This window comes from Leptonychotes weddellii, chromosome 6 (assembly GCF_054177405.1).
Source record: "Leptonychotes weddellii isolate Sample4059 chromosome 6, ASM5417740v2, whole genome shotgun sequence".
Lineage (NCBI taxonomy): Eukaryota > Metazoa > Chordata > Mammalia > Carnivora > Phocidae > Leptonychotes > Leptonychotes weddellii.
In genome coordinates this window covers 90,880,021-90,903,835 of record NC_138374.1, presented here as the reverse complement: position 1 = coordinate 90,903,835, position 23,815 = coordinate 90,880,021, and the positions used below count along the sequence as shown (strand labels likewise).

Sequence of the window (23,815 nt, the reverse complement as noted above, 5' to 3'; positions counted from 1 at the left end):
TGTATGAGTTCTAGCAGTTTTGGGGTGGAGTCTTTGGGGTTTTCCACATAAAGTATCATATCATCTGCAAAGAGTGAGAGTTTGACTTCTTTGCCGATTTGGATGCCTTTTATTTCTTTTTGTTGTCTGATTGCTGTGGCTAGGACTTCTAATACTATGTTGAATAGCAGTGGTGATAGTGGACATCCCTGCAACGTTCCTGACCTCGGGGAAAGCTCTCAGTTTTTCTCCATTGAGAATGATATTTGCTGTAGGTTTTTCATAGATGGCTTTTATGATATTGAGGTATGTACCCTCTATGCCTATACTCTGAAGAGTTTTGATCAAGAAAGGATGCTTACAGTTTCATTTTAAAGTCAAGTTTTCTCGTATAAGAATTGCTACTCAGGTGTTCTTTTGACATCCATTAGTATGATAAATGGTTCTTTATCCCCTCACTTTCAGTCTGCAGGTGTGAAATGAGTTTCATGTAAGCAGCATATAGATGAGTCTTGGTTTTTTTTATCCAGTCTGGTACCCTGTGTTTTTTTATTGGAACATTTAGTCCATTTACATTCAGAGTAATTATTGATAGATATGTACTTAGTGCCATTTTATTACTTGTTTTGTCATTGTTTCTGGTGATGTTCTCTGTTCCTTTCTTATTTGTGTCACTTTTGGTCTTTCCTTTCTACTCAAGGAGTCCCTTTTAATATTTCTTTCAGAACTGGTTTAGTTTTTGTTTGTCTGGGAAACTCTTTTTCTCTCCTTCTCGTCTGAATGATAGCCTTGCTGGATAGAATATTCTTGGCTGCACATTTTTCCCATTCAGCACTTTGACTATGTCATACCACTCCCTTTTAGCTGGCCGTGTTTTTGTTGAGAAATCTGCAGCTAGCCTTATGGGTTTTCCCTTGTAAGTTAAGGACTTCTTTTGTCTTTCTGCTTTTAAGATTTTTTCTTTATGACTATATTTTGCAAATTTAGTTACAATATTTTTGGTGTTGGCCTGCTTTGGTTGATTTTGATGGGAATTCTCTGTGCCTCCTGGATCTGGATGTTTGTTTCCTTCTCCAGATTAGGGAAGTTTTTTGCTATTATTTTTTCAAATAATTTTTCTGCTCCCTTTTCTCTCTTCTTCTTCTGGGACTCCTATAATACAAATGTTATTACTTTTGATGAAGTCACTCAGTTCCATAAGATGAAGTCTATTCTAGTGTTCCATAATTCTTCTCTCTTTTGTTCAGCTTCCTTATTTTCCGTTATTTTGTCTTCTATATCAATAATTCATTCGTCGTTTTCTTTCAGCCTGCTGTTCATTGCCTCAAACCTGTTTCTAATCTCACTTATTACATTTTTCACTTCTGACAGATTCTTTTTAACTCTCTTATTTCTGTGTTATGGGTCTCCCTGAAGTTTTCCATTCTTTTCTCAAGTCCAGTGAGTATCCTTATGATGCTTTAAATTCTCCATCAGGCATGTTACTTATATTTGTTTCACTCAGATCTCTGGCTATGACCTTGTCTTGTTCTTTCATGTGGGATGAATTCTTCCATCTTGGCACTTTGTCTAGGTCTCCGCCTCCTCCTCTTTCCCCTCCTCCCCCCTCCCCCTCTTCCTCCTCCTCCTACTTCTTCTTCTTCTTCTTTCTTCTTCTTCTTCTTCTTCTTCTTCTTCTTCTTCTTCTTCTTCTTCTTTTTCTTCTTCTTCTTTTCTTCTTCTTGGCTTCTCTCACTTTAGTTGTGGAATTTGTTCTGTCAGTCTTCAGGTTCATTTCTGGGGTATTTAGGATGATTGTTATCTACTTCTGTTTGTGGGATGAGATGAGCCTAGGGTCCCCCTATCCTGCTTCCATCTTCCTCTGTACAGTGATCTTTTTAACTCTCTCAAAAACTCCTATGTGGAGTTTCATGAGATTGTGTATGCTGATCATGATAGGCTGGATAACAGCCCCCAGAGATATCCAGGTCCTAATTACTGGAACCCATGAATGTTATAGGGCCAAATGGACTTTGCAGATACGATAAGGATTAAGGATTTTGAGATTGAGAGATTATCCTGGATTCTCCTGGTCGACCCTAAATATAATCACAGTGTCCTTATAAGAAGGAAATAGATGTTTGACAGGAAAAGGAGAAGGTGATGTGACTGGAAGCAGAGAGTGGCATGATGCACTCTGAAGGTGTTGGGAGGGGCTACAATCTGAGGAAAACATAAAATTGCTAGAAGATGAAAAAAGCAAGGAATGGTTTTTCCCCTCAGGCCTCTAGAAGGAGTCAGCCCTGTCTATGCTTGACTATAGTCCAGTGAAACCAATTTCAGACTTCTGGCACCTAGAAGTGTAAAAGAATACATTAGTGTCTTAAGCCGTCAAGTCTATGATAATTTGTTATAGCAGCCATAGGAAACTAATACAGATTTTGGTACGTGGAATAGAGGTGCAGCTGTAAAACATATCTAAATATGTGGAAGCGGCTTTGGAATTGGGTAATGAGTAGATAGAAGAATTTTGAGGTGCAACATAGAAAAAGCCTAGGTTGCCTTGAGTGGACTGTTGGTAGAAACACAGATGTTAGAGATGCTGCTGGTGAGGGCTCAGAAGGAAATGAGGAGCATGTTATTGGAAAATGGAGGAAAGACAATCATGGCAGAAAGCTTGGCTGAATTGTGTCCTGTCCTTATACCAAAAGCAGAACTTGTAAGTGGGGAACTTGGACATTTAGCTAAAGGGATTTCTAAACAAAGTGTTGAAGACATGACCTGGTTTCTTCTTGTTGCTTATAGTAACATGTGAGAGGGGAAAGATAAATTGAGGAAAAAATTGTTATGTAAAAGGGAAACAGGACTTGATGATTTGGGAAATTCTCAGCCTATCCAGGTAGCAAAAGTGCTAAAATTAGGAGATTCACTATTAGGAAAGTGCTAAAATTAGGAGATTCACTATTAGGAAAGTGTGCTCTGGAGAAAAGGCAAGGATGTGGCTGGACAGTGTTTTGTGCTGAAGAGATTGGGTGTGATACTCATGGCTCCCCTCAGTCATCTTAGCAGAAGTCAGAAATAGAAATAAGATTATTCCGGAAGGACCCATGGAGGAGCCTGTTGCTTAATGGAATGAGTCTCTGTGGCTTGCAGGGAGACTCACAAGGTTTTTGAGGATGTTATACCAGTAGGAACATTGTCAGTTTGAACAAAGGGACACAGAGAAAACAAAAAGAAGAAAGGCTGCTTGGAGTGCCTGGGTGGCTCAGTTGGTTAAGCGTCTGCCTTCAGTTCAGGTCATGATCTCAGGGTCCTGGGATCCAGCCCCATGTCAGGCTCCCTGCTCAGTGGGGAGTCTGCTTCTCCCTCTCCCTCTGCTGCTCCCCCTGCTTGTGCTCTCTCTCTCAAAAAGATAAATAAAATGTTAAAAAAAAGAAAAGAAAAGAAAAGAAAAAAGGCTGCTGGACTCCCAAAACCCTACAGGCAGGAAAGAGACTGATGAAGCTATTCAGCTGTGAATACATGCTACCTTTCCTAAAAAAGAATGATTCAGGCTGAAACACAGGCCAAGAGGATGGAGCCTTCTGCCACAGAGGATTATTCCTAGGTCTTGACACCTAATAGGATTTGCCCTGTGGGATTCCAAAATTGCTTGGGACTGGTGACTCCTGTTTTCCTTCCACTTTCTCCCTTTCTGAATGGCAGTGTCTACAACTCTTACACTGTGCCTGTCCCACCATTGTATTTTGGGAGTAGAGAACTTGATTTCTAGTTTCACAAGTCTGCAGATGGAGAGGAATTTTACTCCAGAATGATGGATCACACCAAAGTCTCACCCATAGCTTGTTTAGCTGATTTAGATGATGAGGTTTGAGACTTTTGAGTTGATGATATTTTAGATGAGCATTTGGACATGGGTTGATGTTGTAATGTGCTGAGATTTTTGGATGTTGGCATGAGGTGAATGTATTTTGCATGTGGGATAGATGTGAATTTTAGGGCAGGCTGTGATGAGCTGAAAAATGGCTACCAAACATATCTAGGTCCTTATTCCTGGAACCTGTGAATGTTATTTCATATGGCAAAATGAATTTTGTAGATCCTTCAGTTAAGGATGAGAAGATTATTCTGGTTTATCAAGGTGAGACCTGATGTACTTTGAAGATGGAGGAAAGAGCCACCAGTCAAGGATACAGGCTACCACTAGTGGTTGAAAAGGGCAAGAAAATGGGTTTTCCTCTTGGTTCCCTCAGATAGAATCAGCCTTGCCAACACCTTGACTTTAGCCCATTGATACCAGTTTCAAACTTCTGGATTCTAGAACTGTGAGAGAATAAATTTGTGTTGTTGTCCGCCATCAAAGTTTGTTACAGCAGCCATAGGAAGTTAATACTTCAACCTTCAGATTAATTTGGGGCTTATTTACAACTTATAATATTCGGTTGTTCCATCTAGGAATATGGTAAGCCTTTCCATTTATTTAAGTCTTTTATTTCTCTCCAAGTGTAATTTTATTCAAACAGGTCTTGCAGATTTTGTGATGACATTACTATGGGTGCTATAGTGAATGGAATTATTTTAAACACTTTTTTTTTAAAAGGGAAAAGCTGGGCGCCTGGCTGGCTCAGTTGGAGGAGCATGCAGCTCTTGATCTCGGGGTCATGGGTTCAAGCCCCATGTTATGTGTAGAGATTACTTAAATGAATAAATATTAAAAAAAGAGAAAAGCTATTTTTGAATTTATTTTGAAGGATCACAAGGGGTAAAGCAAGTGACGGCTCATCTATTGGAAATGAATTTTTCTTTCTCTAGAGTAGAAATTTTAATGGAATATGGTCTCTTTGGGATTAGGTATCACATATAATATTTATTTGTCTTCAAAATTTTAGCACCATTTTAGGAACATGGTGAATGTCCCAAAGTGCTATGCTAGTTGAGTATCATCTATCTTGAAATTCAGTGAAAACAACCTTAACAAATCTTCTACACACAGTCTTTTTTTTTTTTTTTAAGATTTTTTATTTATTTACTTGAGAGAGAGTGAGCAAACAAGAGAGAGCATGAGTGGGGGGCAAGGGCAGAGGGAGGGGGAGAAGCTGACTCTTCACTGAGCAGGGAGCCCAATGTGGGGCTCAATCACAAGACCCTGGGATCATAACCTGAGCTGAAGGCAGACTCCTAACTGACTGAGCCACCCAGGCACCCATTCTATACACAGTCTTTATAAACTCCAGATATATAATAGTACCTTGTAAATAGTTGAGCATATTTCTTAGTCTTTGTCTTATTATTGTGCATTTTATTGTCCTATTCCTTCAGATGCAAGGCTGGCTCTGAAAAAATATATTGCAAAGGTCTCTGCAGCGGTTACAGACACAGAAAAGGGACCAGGGAAGCTCTTTAAGGAAGACAAGGTACTGCATTATGATTATTGTTTGTTCAGAAGTCTTTTGAGATTTTTGCCTTACATCTTTAATTTCTATACTAATGCTCTAGAGGTAGGTGGTGGTCCTTACTGCTGTCTTCTCCCTCCCTCCCTTCCCACTTTCCTCCTACCCTTCTTCCCTCCCTCCTTCCTTCCTTTGCTCTTTCCTTAATAAACAACTAGGAAGAGATAGACTGATAAAAATTAAATGAAATAATATAAAGGAGTGACATAGAGATGTATGTACTAAGTATTACACTCAACAACATGAATACTTTAAAAAAAAAGATTTATTTATTTATTTATTGAAAGAGAGAGAGCACAAGCATGCATGAGCAAGGGGGGAGGGGGAGGGGCAGAGGGACAGGAGAGAGAGTGTTAATCAGACTCTGCATCCTGAGTAGGGAGCCCGATGCAAGGCTGTATCTTGACCCTGAGACCACCATCCTGAGATCATGACCTGAGCCAAAAATCAAGAGACAGGTGCTTAACCAACTGAGTCAGCAGGCACCTGAACATGAATACATTTTTAAAATATATTGTTGAGTGAAAAAAAAAATCAGCAAAGACTACAGAGATTTTCATAAACTTCAAAAGCAAGCAAAATAAAACTATATGGTTTAGGGATACCTACATATAGGGTAAAACTATTAAAAAAGAAAGCAAAGTTATAAGCACAGATTGTCATTATCTCTTGGAGGAGGAGAGGGGGATGAATTATGGGCGGGGCACAGAAATAGAGTTATTCTGGCAATGTTCTAGTTATTCTATTGATTAGTTGGGTCTACTGATACTCATTTCATTAAGTTTTGCTTTAAAACTTACATATATATCATATTTTAGTTTCTTTGTATATACAAAGAAGTATATTACATATTCAGATGAGATCTATATATTACATATTCAAACTTTACATAATGATAAAAAAAAGATACACAAATATAAGGATAGTTAATTGTAAAGCTGACTTCCCACATTTACCATATACTAAGTTCTGCATGTGGACTAGTTTATTGCTTTGGATATACACTAAAATAAAAATATATGTTCCAGGTACCAGAACTGTGTTTTGGTTTTAAATTATCTCTCTCAGGGCGCCTGGGTGGCTCAGTCAGTTGGGTGACTAACTCTTGATTTCAGCTCTGGTTGTGATCTCAGGGTGGTGGGATGGAGCCCCACATAGGGCTCCCAACTCAGTGGGGAGTCTGCTTAAGATTCTCTCTCTCTCTCTCTCGGTCTCCCCCTCCCCCTACTTGGGCACACACTGTCTCTCTCAAATAAATCTTTAAAAAAAAAATTATCTCTTGCATTTCTGTGCAGGATATTCTGTGAATTCCCTGTGATTTATAATTCTCATGAAAAAGAATTAGCTATTGCTCAAAGTGTAATACATCCCCACGTCTGAGAACATGATAAATTACACATTTCATGTGGTTTATAAAACACTTTACAAAATCTCTTATGAAACCAACAAAATATAGGCAAAATTCTATTAGAATAGCTATTTCAGCTATTGGATCTGGGAAACAAAAATTTCCTGCCACAGACAGTGCCTTGTCCAACTAGTTACTATAAAAACTTTTTAAATTTCAGTGTTTAAATATTTGGTTATTTGAACTAGAAAATACTGTGTACATATAGTAACAATTAGAACAAAATTGAAATGCCTAAAGCAAACTTAATAGCTTTCTCTCTTCCCATTTCCAGTCTTACTATCTTACCCTATGGTTCTGATAACAATCTTTATTTTTTTTTTTAAAGATTTTATTTATTTGACAGAGAGAGACACAGTGAGAGAGGGAACACAAGCAGGGGGAATGGGCGACGGAGAAGCAGGCTTCCCGTGGAGCAGGGAGCCTGATGTGGGGCTCGATCCCAGGACCCTGAGACCATGACCTGAGCCGAAGGCAGACGCTTAATGACTGAGCCACCCAGGCACCCCAACAATCTTATGTTAATTTTACCATACTTGTCCTATCACTTATATAAATATATGTACGCACACATATGGTTTTATAAGGTTTTGTTTTTCTAAAAGTGGGATTACACTATACATATTATTCTTTTTTTAAACTACATATTATTCTTTAATTTGTTTTTTTTCCTTTTAATAATATATTATGGACATCTTTCCAAATCCACTTGATTCTACATATGTCTGCATACAATACTGCTTATTTAATAATATGGACAGGCTATGCAATAAATGCATTCATTTCTCTTATTATAAACCATAGAACAAGTAAACATCTTAAAGCAGACACCCTCAGTTTGCTGTGCATGGGCAGAAATAGCTTTGCAATGCAAACAGAGACGTTTTCAGTGAGGTGGAGCTCTTCTGCAATTTCTTGCACTTCCTCTCCTCTGAACCATCTGAGAGGGAATAAAATAGCATTGTCTGTTGAGTTGCGTCCGGGTCATACCAACGACCTGTTCTCCAACCTTTGCAAACATTTCTCTTTATCACAGGGCCCAATGAGACTAAAGAATTAGGGAGAGGGTGTACACTGGCCCAAGACTTCATGACTCTAGCTTATGAGTTTTATTATATACAACATTCCACTAATGTTAGAGCTGCTCTGTCCAACATAGCAACCACTAGCCATGTGTAGCTGTTTTAAGTTAGAATTAATTAAAATTAAATAAAATTAAAAATCCAGTACCTCAGTCAGACTAGCCCCTTTTCTAGTACTCTATGGCTATAAATGTCAAATGGTGACTGGTTTGGACAATGCAGATAGCACATTTCCATCATCACAGAAAGTTCTGTTGCACAGTGCTAGTTTAGAGATACTATAGAGTTTTATTTTTCAATAAACAAGTAGAAAATAAACTCTTTGTTTCTGTCTCTAGAATACCATCCTCACTGCATGCCATGTAAAAAATGAGTGGTTGGAAACCCATTTGGAAGCTTCCATTAACGAGATTTTTGAACAGAAACAACAATTGGAAGATACCGTGACTCCTATCTTCACAAAAATGGCAACACCACGTAAGTTTTGGATGAAAATGGTTTGAATGTCAGAAAAGATGAAGATGAAGTTCAGTGTTGTTATTTCTGAGATACTCTGATTTTAACAATCTTCATTAAGTAGCCATTAACCTTTTATCAGCACATATACAAGTATGATATAACTCCCTAGGTTTATTACTAGTTTCAGTATTAAGAATAAATAAAAATAATAACTGAATTATTTCTATAGAGAATGTCTAATACTAATCTTAATATTGTTACCATTACTTGTTATTTAATTTTATATAATTTACTATGCCTTTGATTTTCAACTAGGAAGGCATGTCCTCCTAGGAGCTAGAGTGGCAGAATTTGAAAAAGCATTTTCAGTATTATAACTGCATTTTGAAAAGCCTGTTGGGGGAATACTATCCTGTTCCTGGGGAAGGTGCATTCAGAATCTTGGTGGCAGTCATACCTAAGAATTTTTAAAATACCGGCTTTATTGGGATATAATTCTTATACTATAAAATTCACCATTTAAAAATGTACAATTCAGTGGTTTTCAGTATATTCACAGAGTTACACAATCATCACCACCATCTAATTTCAGAACATTTTACCACCCCAAAAAGAAACACCATTGGCAATCACCTCCCACCTCCTACGAGCCTCCGGCAACCACTAATCTTTTCTATTTCTATAGATTTTCCTGTTCTGGACATTTCACGAATGGAATCATACAATCTGTGGCATTTTGTGTCTGGATTCTTTCATTTAGCATATTGTTTTCAAGGTTCCTCCATGTTGGAATTTGTTTCAATTTTCCTTTCTTTTCTGAATAGTATTCCATTGTATGGATTCATTCATTAGTTGATGGATATTCAAGTTTCCATGCTTTTGGCTATTATAAATAACAGTGCTGTGAGCTTTCCTGTACAAATTTGTGTGACTGCTTGTTTTCATTTCTCTTGGGAGAGAATTGCCGGGCTGTGCTTAATCATTTGAGGAACTGCTAAACTTGTTGCCAATAAGCAATATATATGAAGATTCCAATTTCTCCACATCATCATCAACATTGTTATTATCTTTTTAAAAAAATTTAGCCATCCTAGTGGGTGTAAAGTGATATCTTAATGTAGTTCTAATTTGCATTTCCTTAATTACTAATGATGTTAAACATCTTTTATGTGTTTACTGGCCATTTGTGTATTTTCTTTGGAGCGGTATCTATCTGAATCCGTTGCCCATTTTTAAACTGGTCTTTTTGTTGTTGATTTGTAAGAGTTCTTTATGTATTTTGGAGTCAAGTCCCTTATCTGATATATGCTTTGCAAATAGTTTCTTCCATTCTGTGGATTATCTTTTTGTTTTCTTAATTGTGTTCTTTGAGACAAAAAAGCTTTAAGTTTGAAGTCCAGTTTATCTGTTTTTCCTTTTGTTGCTTATGCTTTCAGTGTCATATCTAGAAACATTGCCTAATCCAAGGTCACCAAGACTTAGTCTTATGTTTTTTTGTAAGAGTTTTGTAGTTTTAGCTCCTTTTCTTTTAGCTCTCTGGTCTATTTTGAGTTATTTTTTATATATGAGGTGAACTCATTCTTTTGAATGTGGATATTGAGTACCAAAGACTTTTTTGTTTGTCAGAAGGGGCTCTGTTTTTTTCTGTCAGAATATCCCTTGCTGTCTTTCCCCGGTATATGTAGAGCTTATGCAGAGCACACGCTGAGGTCCCCTTAAGGGAGACAGAGGCTTTACACTGTCCTTGTCTGTAAGCAGCCCACCACCCAGTTTGTGGGTGAGGGTGCATACCTGAAAAGATAAACTCAGGGCTGTGTATATTCAAAGAAGCCTGAGTATGAAGAGGAAGCGTCATGAAGAAAGAGAAATTGCTGAAAGGATGGGGAGCAAGGGTGGGATATGAAGGGAATTCTGTAATGAAAGCCCAGTCTGATGATGAGAGGTTCAAACATGGGAACGGAGAAGTGGCCAGGATCCATCTGGCTGATTGTAGTTGAGTCTGTGAGGAATAGGAGAAGAGAAGGTTGGAAAGTTAACTTGCGCTCACTTCATTAAAAGTACTGAATTATAAGCTTAGAAGTTTGGTCTTTATTTCCAGGGCAGTGGGTTGCCATTAAAGGCTTTGGGGTAGCAGAGAAGAGGGATTAAGTAAGGGATAATACTATGGTTTTCCTTATAAAATGGATGAAGAAGAGACTGGAGGGAGTGAGACCATCATAGTCCAGGAGTGAGATGGCTAAGGCCTGAATTATTGATGGTACAGTTTGGTTCCCACCATCTCCCACTATCTACCGCTGCTGTTAGCCTGGCCCATCACCCCTTCCTGCTTCCCTTCCCATCTCTGAGGAAGATCACCTCTCCCCCCAGGTCTCCTACACCCCCTCCAAGCACCTCAGTATCTTATACCTTCATATTATAGAAGTGTTAGATCTTGGAACCTCTGAAATGATCCCCTCAGTTTACAGTGAAGAAAGTGAAGACCAAGGAAGTTAAGCAGTTTATTCAAATTATTCTATTCAATAGCAGAATTAGGAAGAATAATACCGATTATATTGGAAATGTGACCTCATACCTTTAAATATTAAAAAAAAAAAAGGGTAGGGGAGAATTCTTGAATTGATATACCAATACCAAGGCTTCATTAATGACTGGTTCAGGCTGGGACATACTCATTTATTTCCTGCCAATTATTTTAAAAACTGGCTTCATTTTTATTTTATATGACAAGTTAATTAAGTATAATTTTAAAATCTGCTTCCTTTCAGGTCAAGTGAAAAGTGCCAAATCTGTAGCCTAAGCCATGGTCAGAAAAGAAGTCAATCAAGATCATACCTTCTACTGAATATATATTTTATAAAAGACCACACTTCCTTCTAGTATTTATAAAAGCAAACTTATTCAATATGCCAGTTGAAGTAAAGAAAATCAATGTGAGGTTTTATAAAAAGGTTTAAGTATGAAATTAAATCACCCTTTTTAAAATTTTACCCTATTCAGCATGCTTATGTCCAGACACTCTGGCCTTGTCTCTGCTCCAAGTGCAGGTCCGTGTGAGTCCCGCATGCTCTTTCCAGAGAGCACTCGGGTACGAATCACTCACCAAGGCTCTCTGGGAGCTCTAATGTCTATATAGGGAATCTAACAGTTTTCTTTGTAACTGAGGCAGGACATTTCCATTCAACTGAGGAATTGTTAAAAAAAAAGATGTATTACCTAGGAAAAATTTGTTCTCCCTCTCTCAAAAGGAAAGCTATAGAATGCCATTCTAGAGCAAGGAAATATTAAGAATGGTTTGGATCAGGGTCCTTTTCTTGTACAGCTATTACTTTTTACGTCCAAATTAAAATTTACCTGTGAGGTGGTATTTAGTCTTTTAGTGAAACCTTCATTTCTTTATCTTTAACCTCCACCTCCTTGGTCTGTCTCTCTACACACACACACACACACACACACACACACACCCATATTTAGATTTCCCATATTCTGTAGGTTTGGCAATATAGATATTTCAGCGGGACTCCATGGTATCTTTCTTTCTGTTCTGTTTTATACTTTTTAGGTTTTAAGTATCACTGCTGGTTTCATATTAGTGATTTGGAATGTCGTTTTTTCCTAGTTTATCTGAAAGCCCCCGAGACTTCCATTACTTTTGATTTTGTGGAAAATTTTTATAGAAAGAACATGTTTTTAAAAAAAAACCCACATTTATTTGTTGTTCTTAATGACTTTCTTTTTTGTCCTACCCCAAAAGCTAGTTTTTCATTATAGAGGGGAAGGAAAAGAAATAAGCAATTCAGTAATTCCTTGTCAGTTGACACTTTCTCAGCCATGGTTTTGAGATAACACTTTTAAAATTTGTGTCACAAATTTTTAAGTTTTGAGATAATTTTTATGCATGAGCGATTGAGTTTCAGTTGCCTTCAGCAAAAGAACAGGGCAGTAACTGCCACTCCCCTCTGGTAGACCCAGTGGAGTCCCACGAAGAAGGAGGTCTGCCTGTATTTGCTCAGTTCTCCTGCTGTGCGCTGCGAAGTCCGTTACCTTTAAGCACCACAGCAATTTGGGACAAGGCTAGTTGCCATTTTTACTGTTTCTGCTCTAACTTTCTGTTTTCTGAGCCTTGATCTTGAATATGACATGACTTCCCAGGCCTATGGTCCTGGTAATTAGGGGAGGATTCTTGAATCTCACTTCAAAGATTCCTAGATAAGACTGAGACACTTGTGGAGATGCCTAGTACAAAATAAACCTCTCTCTCCTTTATTTGTCTTTCAATCCTTATCTTCAAACTTCTTGAAGCTTTTAATGTATATGGTCATGTTGTCTTCTGGAAACTCCTTGATTGCCGCATTTTTGTCATTATGGTTCCTTTACCTTCTTCTTCTTCTTCTTTTTTTAAATTATTTATGAGAGAAAGAGAGAGAGAGTGCAAGCACAGGTGGGTGGAGGGGCAGAGGGAGAGGGAGAATAAGGCTCCTTACTGAGCAAGGAGCCTGACGTGGGGCCCAATCCCCGGACCCCAAGATCATGACCTGAGCCATAGGCAGACACTTAACTGACTGAGCCACCCAGGTGCCCCTGGTTCCTTTACTTTTTTAACAATCTCCTTTTCTAACTCCTTCACTAGTTTCTGTGGTCTGAATGTGTTTGTATCCTTCCCGCCGCCCCCAGATTCATTTGTTAAGATCTAATGCCCAGTATGATAGTGTTAGGAGGTGGAGCCTTTGGGAGGTCTCTTCTCATGAAAGAGACCTCCAAACAGTTCACTTGCCCCTTGCACCATGTGAGGTTACAGTAAAAAGACAGCCGTCTAGGAGATGGGCTCTCACCAGACACTGAATCTTCTGGTGCCATGATCTTGGACTTCCCAGCCTCCAGAACTGTAAGAAATAAATGTTTGTTGTTTATGAAGTACCCAGTTGATAGTCTTTTGTTATAGTAGCCCAGACCAAGACACCAGATCCTATTCTTCATCTTGCCTCCAGCAATGGAAACTTCTCAAAAGTCAGTCCTAGCTTACAATTTTATATATCAGGTATAGCTCAATAAAGCTGAAAAAAAAAAGCCAATTCTGACCCTTGGCCAATCAGTCTGTAATTCTCCACCCCCTGGCCTTCTCTATACCCAGTGTTAGGAAGATCTAATCCCTCCTTCTTTGGGGCACCTACAGTGTGAATAGCCACATACATATGTTTAATTGTTCACATGGTTGTCTCCCCATGTGAATTGTGAGCTTTTTGAGGGTAGGGGCTTTGTCATGTTTTTCTTCATACTCTTAGCCTGTAAGTTAGTAAGTTAATAAATAACAGTTGAATAAATTCTCTTTTGGTGCTACCTTATTCATGGAGCTCACTAGTCTTCATTCATTTATAGAACTTATTCACCTTTTCTAAAAACGACTCCTGAACCCTTCTCTGCGTATCTTGTTTGTGCCAGTGCCCCATTTTAACTCCCACTCCTCCAGTAAGCCAGCTGCATGCACACACAGCGTCATGACTATATATCTAGTTTCTCCTGTAACCTTCTATTTTCTGACCTTCACCTTGAATACCACACTACTTTGTAGTCATGTGAACTGGTGATTACCAAGGGATTCCTGGATCTCACTTCAAAGATTCCACTGATGTGAGGATCTGAGTTTTGAGAGATACAGTACTTCCTGTGATCTGTTATTGCATTGAATTACATGCCGCAGATGTTATCTGAACACCCACAGAGCTATTTCAGTTTGCATGCTAGTAAATTAAATCACATTATTTGAGAAGTGGTCAAGCAAAGGCTAAATTCAATGCTGTGATAAACTCTACATAGTGGTTCCTGAGACTTCTGTATTTTGACTGGAAAAATGAGAAAAAATGGAGGAGATTGAAATGACGTCACTAAGAAAACAAGTACTATCTGCTATCACTATAACTTAAAGAAAACATTTTAACATCAGAAAAGAAGGGAAAGTATGATTTCATTGTAAGGCTCTGCCCTTTAAATTGAATAAATTAAGCTTTATTATGGACTTTTATATTTTTCTCATTTTTCCATGTATGATGGAACTTTTGTCATGAATCACCACCGGTTTATGGTCCAGCCTTTGAGAACAACTGTCTAGACTGAGCTGAAGCAGGCAGAATGCTATTTAGATTAACATGATGCCCCAAGTTGTAAAGGGCTGACGGTACACTCTGATATTTGATCTAATATGTGGTACATTATATTCTCCAAGTTGGCCACATCTCCTGTGCCACATGCTCATCTTACAATGTGATCATGACCTTCCTCGCAGAGAGATGTGGGTCTCTGTTCTCTCCTCTTCAATCTGGGAAGGCCTGTGACTATAGTGGAAGTAATACTACATGATTTCCGTAGATCATAAAAAGTGATGCAGTCTCCAGCTAGTTCTTTTGAGATGCTCAGTCTTGGAAACCAGTCTGTATGGAGAGACCCATGTGGACAGAAACTGAGGCCCCAACCTGAAGCCCTGTCTGAGTTGCAGCTAGCAGGCACCGCCAACCTGCCGCCATGTGAGTGAGCCATCTTGGAAGTGGATCCTCCAATCCAGCCACCGCAGCCAGTGCTATATGGAGCGAAGACAAGCCTTCTCTGTTGAGTGCTACCAAAATTGTAGATTTCAGCTAAATAAATGATTGTTGTTGTTTTAACCTACTAAGCTTTGTGTCTGTTTGTTATGCAGCAATACATAACATACAAATTTTGGACTCTGGAAGCGAGAAATGGATATAACAAATCCTAAAATATGTGGTGTTGCCTTTTTGGGCCTGGGTGACAGGCAGAAGCCCAAAGGGCCTAGAGGAGAGTGTCAGTGAAAGCCTGCAGAATGTTTAAAAGCCCCTAGGAGGTGATTAGTGGGAGTTTATAGGAAAGAGAGGAAAATGTTATTAGAAGCTGGAGAAGAGGGGCCCTTGTTATGTGATGGTGGTAAGTTCGATCACACTGTTGTCTAAGTAATGAACTCAGTGATCATGCTAAGGACTTTTCTAGACAGTAGTCAAGTGCCACTTGGCTTCTTCTGCTGGTGTGAAAGGAGAGAGATGAGCTGAAAAGGAACAGTTCATTTTTCAAATGAAAGTTAAAAAGTATAATGCAGCCAGTACTCACTGGGTTTGAAAATAAAATTGTTTCTCATGCCTAGCCTTTCTAGGTGGCAAAAAAGTCTCAAACTAAGAAATGGATTCTGAGAAAGGATAAAATCTCAGGTGGGATTTTGAGGTCATAAGACCTCAGAGATACCTAATGTGGTGCCTCCTGGAACTTCTGAGACTTGAGATAGGCTTTCTCAGTGCTTCTAGGAAGATGACCTCTGGCTGCTGTAGGCAATCATTGTCATAGCTAAACCAAAATGCAAAGAGAATAGCTCTCTGTCAATAATGGTATATATTAAGCTTAGGAACCATCTAATTGGTCCTATCTGAGTCCCTTGCCCATCCCTGAACCAATCATTGTATAGGGGGATGAGAAACTATGACTAACCAGCCTTGTCTCAGTCAGATAATATCTATTATGAGAATATGGGGTTGGGGGAAACACCCTGGGCAGCCTTTCAGCCCTCAGCTCCTAAAGCTATCATAGTCTACTCAGCTGGCTCTATGCAAAGTGGTGAAATACAGATTTATTATTGCTTTTCTTTAAGCTCTATGGGAAAGATTGTGATGTAAAGAAATTCAGTCATCTCTGTATTTTAGTTATGTTCTATCTCTAGCAGAACTATGTGTAATCTAGAGCCAACTATGAATTTTGTCCGAGTTTTCTCAAGGTATGAGGATTTTTCTAAAAGCCATGGAGAATCTTGGGTGCCTGGGTGGCTTAGTTAGTTAAGCGACTGCCTTCGGCTCAGGTCATGATCCCGGAGTCCTGGGATCGAGTCCCGCATTGGGCTCCCGGCTCGGCGGGGAGCCTGCTTCTCCCTCTGACCCTTTCCCCTCTCATGCTGTTTCTCGCTCGCTCTCTAATAAATGAATAAATAAAATCTTAAAAAAAAAAAAGCCATGGAGAATCTGAATTTTGAAATGTAAATCTTCACAAGACTTACCCATTGGGTCTAGATGACCCAAGTGAGTTGAGGGGACAGCAGGGTAGGAACTAGATAGAAGGCGGAAGGACATTACTCAAAATGATATGAAGCATTTTAGAGAATTCAAGGCGACCAGTGGTATAGGTAACATAAAGATGAAAATGGGAGAAAGAGTAGTGAACTTGGTAACTAGGAGAGGTAAGTAAGGGCACGGGAAAGAGTAAGAAATGGGTCTCTCAAGAGACAGCCTGTGAATAAGACAGATTTTTTTTTTTTTTAAACATGGTCCTTGGGATTTATGGCTGAGTGGTTTAAAAGACCCGTAACAGACAACAACAAACTGTTGAAAGCAAGTATTTTGGAGAATGGTGTATGGGTACCAGTGGTGGTTGCTGCAATCAGGGCCAGACATAGAGCTGTGACTAAAACTCTTTAGTTTCAAGTAGGAATTGGGACTTTCATTGGTCAAAGTTTCTTTGATATATAGTGATGGCAAAGATTGATGATAGACTTAGTAATCTCACTGCTGTGGTGCTATTCTTGGTGCCCTGGGGAAGAGCGTTAGAGGAGTATGACATAAGAATGGGAGAGTAGAATTTCATTGTCACAAATAACCTCCTTGGAAAGAAACCATAAATTATTAACAATGTTCATTTGTTTAAATTTGCACTGTGTTTTTAGTGATTAGATTTGAGGCAAAGAAAATCAGTTAAAACAGTTGTTGGTATAGACACAGCTTGAGCATTAAGAAATGCAAGCTTCCCTGGAACTGGATCACTTAGCTGCTTCTGGGTTGGGGGTGGGGATGTTGTATATAGCCAATCAGAATGAAAGTAAGTTGGCAAGCAACCAATGGGAATTAGGCATGGAAATGACTTTGGGTGTGATATCAGTTGGCAGTACCGTCCCTGGCAAACAGCCACAGAGCTGAGCATTGTTCTTTGTGATTTTCAAGAGCCTTCATCTTGATTTCAACTCTGAACCAGCTTAGCCTTGGAAGATGGTATCTCTGGTCTTGGTAGTTTGGAGAACCTGATTTGAGAGTGATGCTGTAGTGACAGGTGGGGATAGCAGGATGTGAGGATGCCAAGGACCTGAAGGGCTATTTGAGGGACAGGTGAAGTGATTTGAAGATGTAGCATCTTGAATCTCATTTCTGGCCCATTTCTGCTTCACACCAGAATCATTATCTTGTAGACCAAACAAATGCAAAATGAAGAACCAACGGTTAACTCTAAATATTATTGGGGATACTTCAGGAACCTCTAGGAATTCTTAGGTTAAGGTTAACTGCAAGGAAAAATAAAACAGAATGAGTCCTTCTCAGGACCACCACATAGATTTGTGCAGGCTGTGTTCTGCACAAGGGCACCAGCTGAGGGTAGGTACTGGGACTGAAATCAAACCCATTATTTATGTGCCAAGCCATGTGCCCTGTATTCAGGAAGGGGGACTTTTTCTAATTCACTTAAAGGCACCATATGATAAAACCTCAATTTTAGTATTTTCCTTTGTTTTTAGGTTATTCACCCCCCTCTCCATCCCGACCTTATCTGGTGTGACTCAACTTTGACCTCATTTGGATTTTGGATTTGGAGGGGCCCAAGAGAGGGAAAAGGGAACATGGGATTGAAGTAGTAAAGGGGAATTCCAGAATGATTTGTACCCATAGAGGAAGAGGTCCCCCTCAAAAAGTTCAGTTGATCAAATATTATGGAGAGCCTATTATGGGCCACATACTGTGTGCACAGCCTTAAGGAAAAATAATATCCAGCCCCGACCCTTGAGAAACTCACTGTCCAATGAGAAAGGCAAACACACTACTAGATCATACAATGATTAAGTGCAGAAATCAGTGCAGTCGCTCTCCCATATATATGTAGAAATGTGAGGAAGAAACACTAGCCCCGCTGTTGGTGTTCCTATAAAATGCTCTTGGAGCAAAAGGTAGAACAGAAGGTATCCATGTGTGCCCTGTGGCAAGACGAGATGTGCTCAGATCTGAGTGTGGTAAAATCTTACGTAGAAAGAACGTGGATGCACTGGGACCTGGCAAGTCTCATTTTCTTCTTTTTGCGTATTAGAACAGGTTAGTCTGTGGTGGTGAAGATAATAACTCACATACGAATTCGTCAAGTTACAACTGAGAAAGCCATGTCAAACATGAACTCTTCCTTCTGGATGCAAGGAGAAGGCAACAGACCTGACTTACTCTGTGGAAGTTCAGCTGGCTACACCGTCAAAAGTGGACATTTCATAATGCTTGTGTGTTCCACTATTGTTTTGGGAGGTAGGTGGTTGTTTCTGAATTTCATCTTTTCTCTGCCCTCTGAACCTTTCTCAGTGCAGAAAGCGATGGCAACATCATCAAAAGAAGTCCAGTGAGACTGTAAGATGTGAGTGAATGCCAGCAATGTAGCTTCATTTAATTATCAGTAGTGTCTACACTATGTTCCTTCCTTCAGTGGCATGTGCTGAGCACAGAAGAGGGGTAGGCGGAAGGGGAATTAGACAGTCCTTGACCTCAAGGAGTCCTCTCGCTGGGGAGATGGGTAAACAGTAATTACAATGTAGTGGGGTTAGTTGAACTGTCAAGTTGTGGTCCAGCATCTCTGGTAATGAGCAGGAAAGCCTCATGCCACCGGCCTGCCAGGCTTAACCTAACCAACATGTATCTGGGATGAGGGGAGGGTGATGGGGGCAAATAGGACCCAGACATTTGTTTCACAATTTGCACAGTTGCTGTCTTCAATTTTACCCATTTTATTATGGCTTTGGTGTGAGTTTACTTCAGGGAACATGCCACGCACTCCATCCCTAGTGGGAACTTAGGAGAGACTTCACTAGTAAGGGCCTCTTCAATGATCATTAAGAATTCAGTAGGTATGGTGAATGATATTCATGCAGATAAGACACCAGATTAAGAAACACAGGTACTTTATTCCCCAGTTCAACGCTAGCGATTAGGGAAAAGTTTCTAGTCCTCTTTAAAACTTTTTTCTTTAAAATCCTTTCTGGAATTGGGAAGACTATAAAGAAACAATGAAGCAAACACTCATAAAAACTTCTTCAATTTTACTTACCAGAGTGAGTAAAATCACCTTCTCTGGGGTGAGCCTTTAAAACACACACTAATGGCCCTGGTCCCCTGTGGTACTAGGAGGTGCTGGTGACCATGAATTTCACCAGCTCTAGATCCTTGATGATTACGTGGAGATAAGTACTCCAGCAGTAAAGGGCATTGCAGAAATAGTTCAAGAAACGTGACTTTAGCCCCACACAAAAGAAGTATTCAACAAATATCTACTGATTTAGCTGGAAGACAGGAAATGCAGAATCTGGAATGACAGTGAATCTTGCCCTAGGCATAAAGTAATTGGATTATGGATTATAGTCCATCTATTGCTTCTGGAGGGAATGAACTGAATAATGTTGGACAGAGAAGAGTGGCAAGGCAAGAAAATGCATGTAGGCAGAGAGTAACCCATGTCTTCTGTGACTTATCTGGTGAGGACAGTTTTCCCTATAGTTAGAGCTCAGTTGAAAGTATTTCTGGCTTTTAGGAAAACTATAGAATATATATTGCTGTAGTTATTACTAATAAAAGGTGTGCTATGTAGATACGAAGTTTCGCTTTTCATAATTCCTCATCCTCAGATCCATAGGGAGGACACTTGTACAGTGATCCTCATGTGCCCATCGGTGGGCAAATGGGAAATTGTTGGAACTTCAGTATTTTCCAGATTCACCTGTGAGAGACGCTTCGTTATGTGTGTCTGAAGAGACAGCATTTGTAATAGCTGTCAATTGTTTATTCATAATGATGTGACACTCAGGAAGTTTCAAATTAAATAGAGAAAGGGGATAGTAAATGTTTCGAAACTCTACATTATGTCTAAATAACACATGCATTTCTTCAGGATTTTTGAGGACCTGTTTAAAGAATTCTGAAGTCACTGTCTTGATAATTCTTTCTGTGGTAGGATTTGTGATAGGACAACTGGCTCACAATTCTGTGGAGGTAATGTATGTATAATAAATTAGTAAATTAAAGGACAAAGACCCAAAATCAAGGTCCACTCTCACCCCTACCCCTGAATGTATGGAATTAAAAAAAAATGTGAACAGCTGGGGTGCCTGGGTGGCTCGGTTGGTTAAGCATCTGACTCTTGATCTCGGGGTTGTGAGTTCAGGCCCCGTGTTGGGCTCCACACCCAGCTTAAATAAAAAAATAAAAATTAAAAAAAATGTGAACAGCTACTGAAAAAAATTCCTCTGGTATAAATTTTGAAAATGAAAAACCATACAATAAAAGAGATATAAATTAGAGGCGCTTAAGATAAAACACTAGTATGGAAGTAAGGAAAATTGGATTGCATTCTTGGGTTCCTCATCGCCTGCCTTGGGAGCCTCGCTCTTGTTTCTTTCCCCTGTCCATATACGGGCTTTATCCGTGCTATTGTCTGCAACAAAGGCAGCTGTTATTGTCATAATGAAACATGGTTACTCTTTCCTAACTGCTAGATTCAATGCAAAATGTGTCATATAATATATAATACAGATACAAGAAAAATTTTATTAATTTATTAACTCTTGATTTCAAATGCATAACAGTGTGATCAATAATGATTTGTCTCCACTCATTCTTTTTATTTTTTAAAAATGGAGATGATGCTTGTATCTATCTAGGATTTTAAAAGCCTCTTGTTACTCTTCCGAAACACCCGAGTTACTACTAACATCGTTTGAGTGTTTACTGTGTGCCAGGCTCGCTTTAAAGTGTTTTGTGTTTATTAGTTTATTAGCTTATTATTAATTCTTTTTCTCCAGTGAAATATGGAGCTGTTTAATTTTAAAAATGTATTTTATTTGAGTATAGTTGACACACCATGTTACATTAGTTTCAGGTGTACAACATAGTGATTCAACTTCTCTATATTTTATGCTATGCTCAACTTATTAATTCTTGAGTTAATTCACTCACCTTCACAGAAACCCAGTGGAAGGAGGTATTCTATCCCATTTTACAGGTGAGGAAACTGAGGCACAGGGAGGTTAAGTAACAAAGAATAAAATATTAGTTGAGCCAAAAACTTTAGTGTACAACCTTCATGATTTATGTCTTATATACACAATATGTGCTATTAGCTGTGTTATTTTTCTCTACTTGATTCACTGAAGGACTTTATTATTTTCTTTAAAGATTTATTTACTTATCTGAGAGAGAGCGAGCGAGCGCCGGGGAAGTGCAGGAGGTGGGGGGGGGGGGCAGAAGGGAGAGAATCTCAAGCAGACTTCCAGCTGAGCAGGGAGCCCAAACCGGAGCTCAATTCCACAACCCATGAGATCCCGACCTGAGCCAAAACCGAGTCAGACGCTCAACTGACAGCCACCCAGGTGTCCCAACTCACTGAAGGACTGAAATGAAAAATCCTAAGCAAATGTTTGTGAAATCACAAGTACTTGTGCAAGTTTCTCTTTTTCTGTCTTAATGCAAATTAGAATAAATATCTAACAGTCAAATAAAAAAAACACTTATCTGTGAACACCTGAACTCCTGTCCGAGATTACCAGTGGCAGGGGTATCACTTGTGAAAACACTGATTACAGTCTTACCACAAACAATGTTTGTGTAGCCCAAGCTCACAAAATTCTCTGGTGAATAGAGGACTGTACATATAACTCATCTGGACAGTCAGATCAAGAAATCTACAAAACCCTGAGGACTGGCCTCATAGATAATTGCTCATTAGTTGCAGATTGGAATATACTAAAACTTACATTGATTAATATAACACCAATTTCTAATACCTCAAATTACCGAATACTAATTTCTAATACCTCAGAATGGCAGCCAACTAATTTCTTTTTTGTCCTTGTTAGTTTAGGTGTACCAAATTGTCTATCCTCTTCTGAGAACACCAAGTTTTTCACTTTATTGTTATTTTTCACCTATAATTATATTTATGGCTGCTTTGGATGTGGACTTTTGTATCCTCAAGAATGTGTTCTGGCAGGTGAGAACAATTTTTTAAAAAATTATGATCACTCTTGCTTATTTATGTTAGCAGACAATATGTATGTCTATAAAGAAGATTAATCATTCATAAATCTCACAGTTTAGTTGTTCTATCCTCCTTATTCTGTGGAACCACTATTAAAAGGGAGTTGAGGGGGAGAGAGAAGGAATAAATATTTGCTGAGTGACCACTGTGAGTAGGCACTGAGTAAATATCTCCATTTTATATATAAACAAATTGCAGCTCAGCGGTCACAAACAAGACTGATAAATGGCAGAACCTGGATTCTAATCCCACATCTGACTTCATCTCAACTGTCTCTGAAGGTTTGCCCATTTTCACTACTAGGATTGTTTTATTTGTGGCTTCTCTCTTTTTTTCTTAATCATGCTTGCCAGATGATTTTATTTTCCCTTTCAAAGAACATTTTATTTTCTTTAGTTTTATTCTGTATTTTTTCTAACATCTTGACTTAGATATTAGTTGGTTGATTTTTAGCTTTCTTATTTTTTGTATTTTGTACATTTAAGGTTTTAAATTTTTCTGTAACTACTCTTTTAGCTTCACCCATGTTTTGATTTTTAGTGTTTTTTGGTTTTGTTTTTATTTTTTTAGAGAGAGAGCGGGAGTGCATGCGTGCCTGCCTGCCTACACACATGGTGCAGGGGAGGGGCAGAGAGAGAATCTTAAGCAGGCTCCACACCCAGTGCAGAGCTGCAAGGGGCTTGATCTCTCAACCCTGAGATCATGACCTGAGCCGAAATCAAGAGTCGATGCTTAACCAACTGAGCCATCCAGGCACCCAATGATTTTTAGTGTTTTCATTACATCCCAAACCTACGTAAAATTTTTACTATACTTTTTCCTTTGACCCATTGATTATTTTTTCCCCATGTGTGGAAGAATTTTGTTTGTTTTATTTATTATTGAAGTACAGTTGACATACAATATTATATTAATTTCAGGTGTATATCCTAGTGATTGATAATCATATACATATGAAATGCTCACCATGATGAGTGTAGTCACCATTTGTCATCATACAAAGTTATTACAATATTAATGACCATATTCCCTATGTTGTACTTTTATCCCTGTGACTTATTTTATAACTGAAAGTTTGTACCTCTTAGACCTCTTCTACTATTTTGCCCATCCCCCCACCCCTTTCCCCTCTGGCGACCATCAGTTTGTTCTCTGTATTTATGAGTCTATTTCTTATTTTTGTTTATTTATTTATTTATTTTTTAGATTCCACCATAAATGGAATCATATGGTATTTGTCTTTTTCTTACTGACTTATTTCACTTAGCACAATACCCTCTAGGTTCATCCATGTTGTTTTAAATGGCAAAACTTCATTTTTTATGGCTGAGTAATATTCCTTTATATATATATATATATATATATATATA

At 38.8% G+C, this 23,815-nt stretch overlaps 2 protein-coding genes across 4 annotated transcripts in view; both read left to right on the top strand.

Moving 5' to 3' along the window:
- The window catches only part of ANKRD45 (ankyrin repeat domain 45), a 55,581-nt gene extending 40,563 nt beyond the window's left edge, over nt 1-15,018 (top strand). For 2 of the 3 annotated variants that reach the window (XM_006734891.3, XM_031029826.2), the window contains exons 4-6: nt 5,278-5,372; nt 8,237-8,375; nt 11,123-15,018. In XM_006734891.3, the coding sequence (XP_006734954.2) occupies nt 5,278-5,372; nt 8,237-8,375; nt 11,123-11,154 (266 nt within the window). In that variant the 3' untranslated portion in view covers nt 11,155-15,018. The remainder of the gene's footprint in view (nt 1-5,277; nt 5,373-8,236; nt 8,376-11,122) is intronic. The other variant, XM_031029827.2, reaches the window with a different exon arrangement.
- Nucleotides 15,019-18,470: 3,452 nt separating this feature from the next.
- The window catches only part of SLC9C2 (solute carrier family 9 member C2 (putative)), a 96,271-nt gene continuing 90,926 nt past the window's right edge, over nt 18,471-23,815 (top strand). Inside the window, exons 1-3 of the mRNA XM_081824622.1 lie at nt 18,471-18,670; nt 20,301-20,401; nt 22,269-22,397. Coding sequence (XP_081680748.1) covers nt 18,535-18,670; nt 20,301-20,401; nt 22,269-22,397 — 366 coding nt within the window. The 5' untranslated portion in view covers nt 18,471-18,534. The remainder of the gene's footprint in view (nt 18,671-20,300; nt 20,402-22,268; nt 22,398-23,815) is intronic.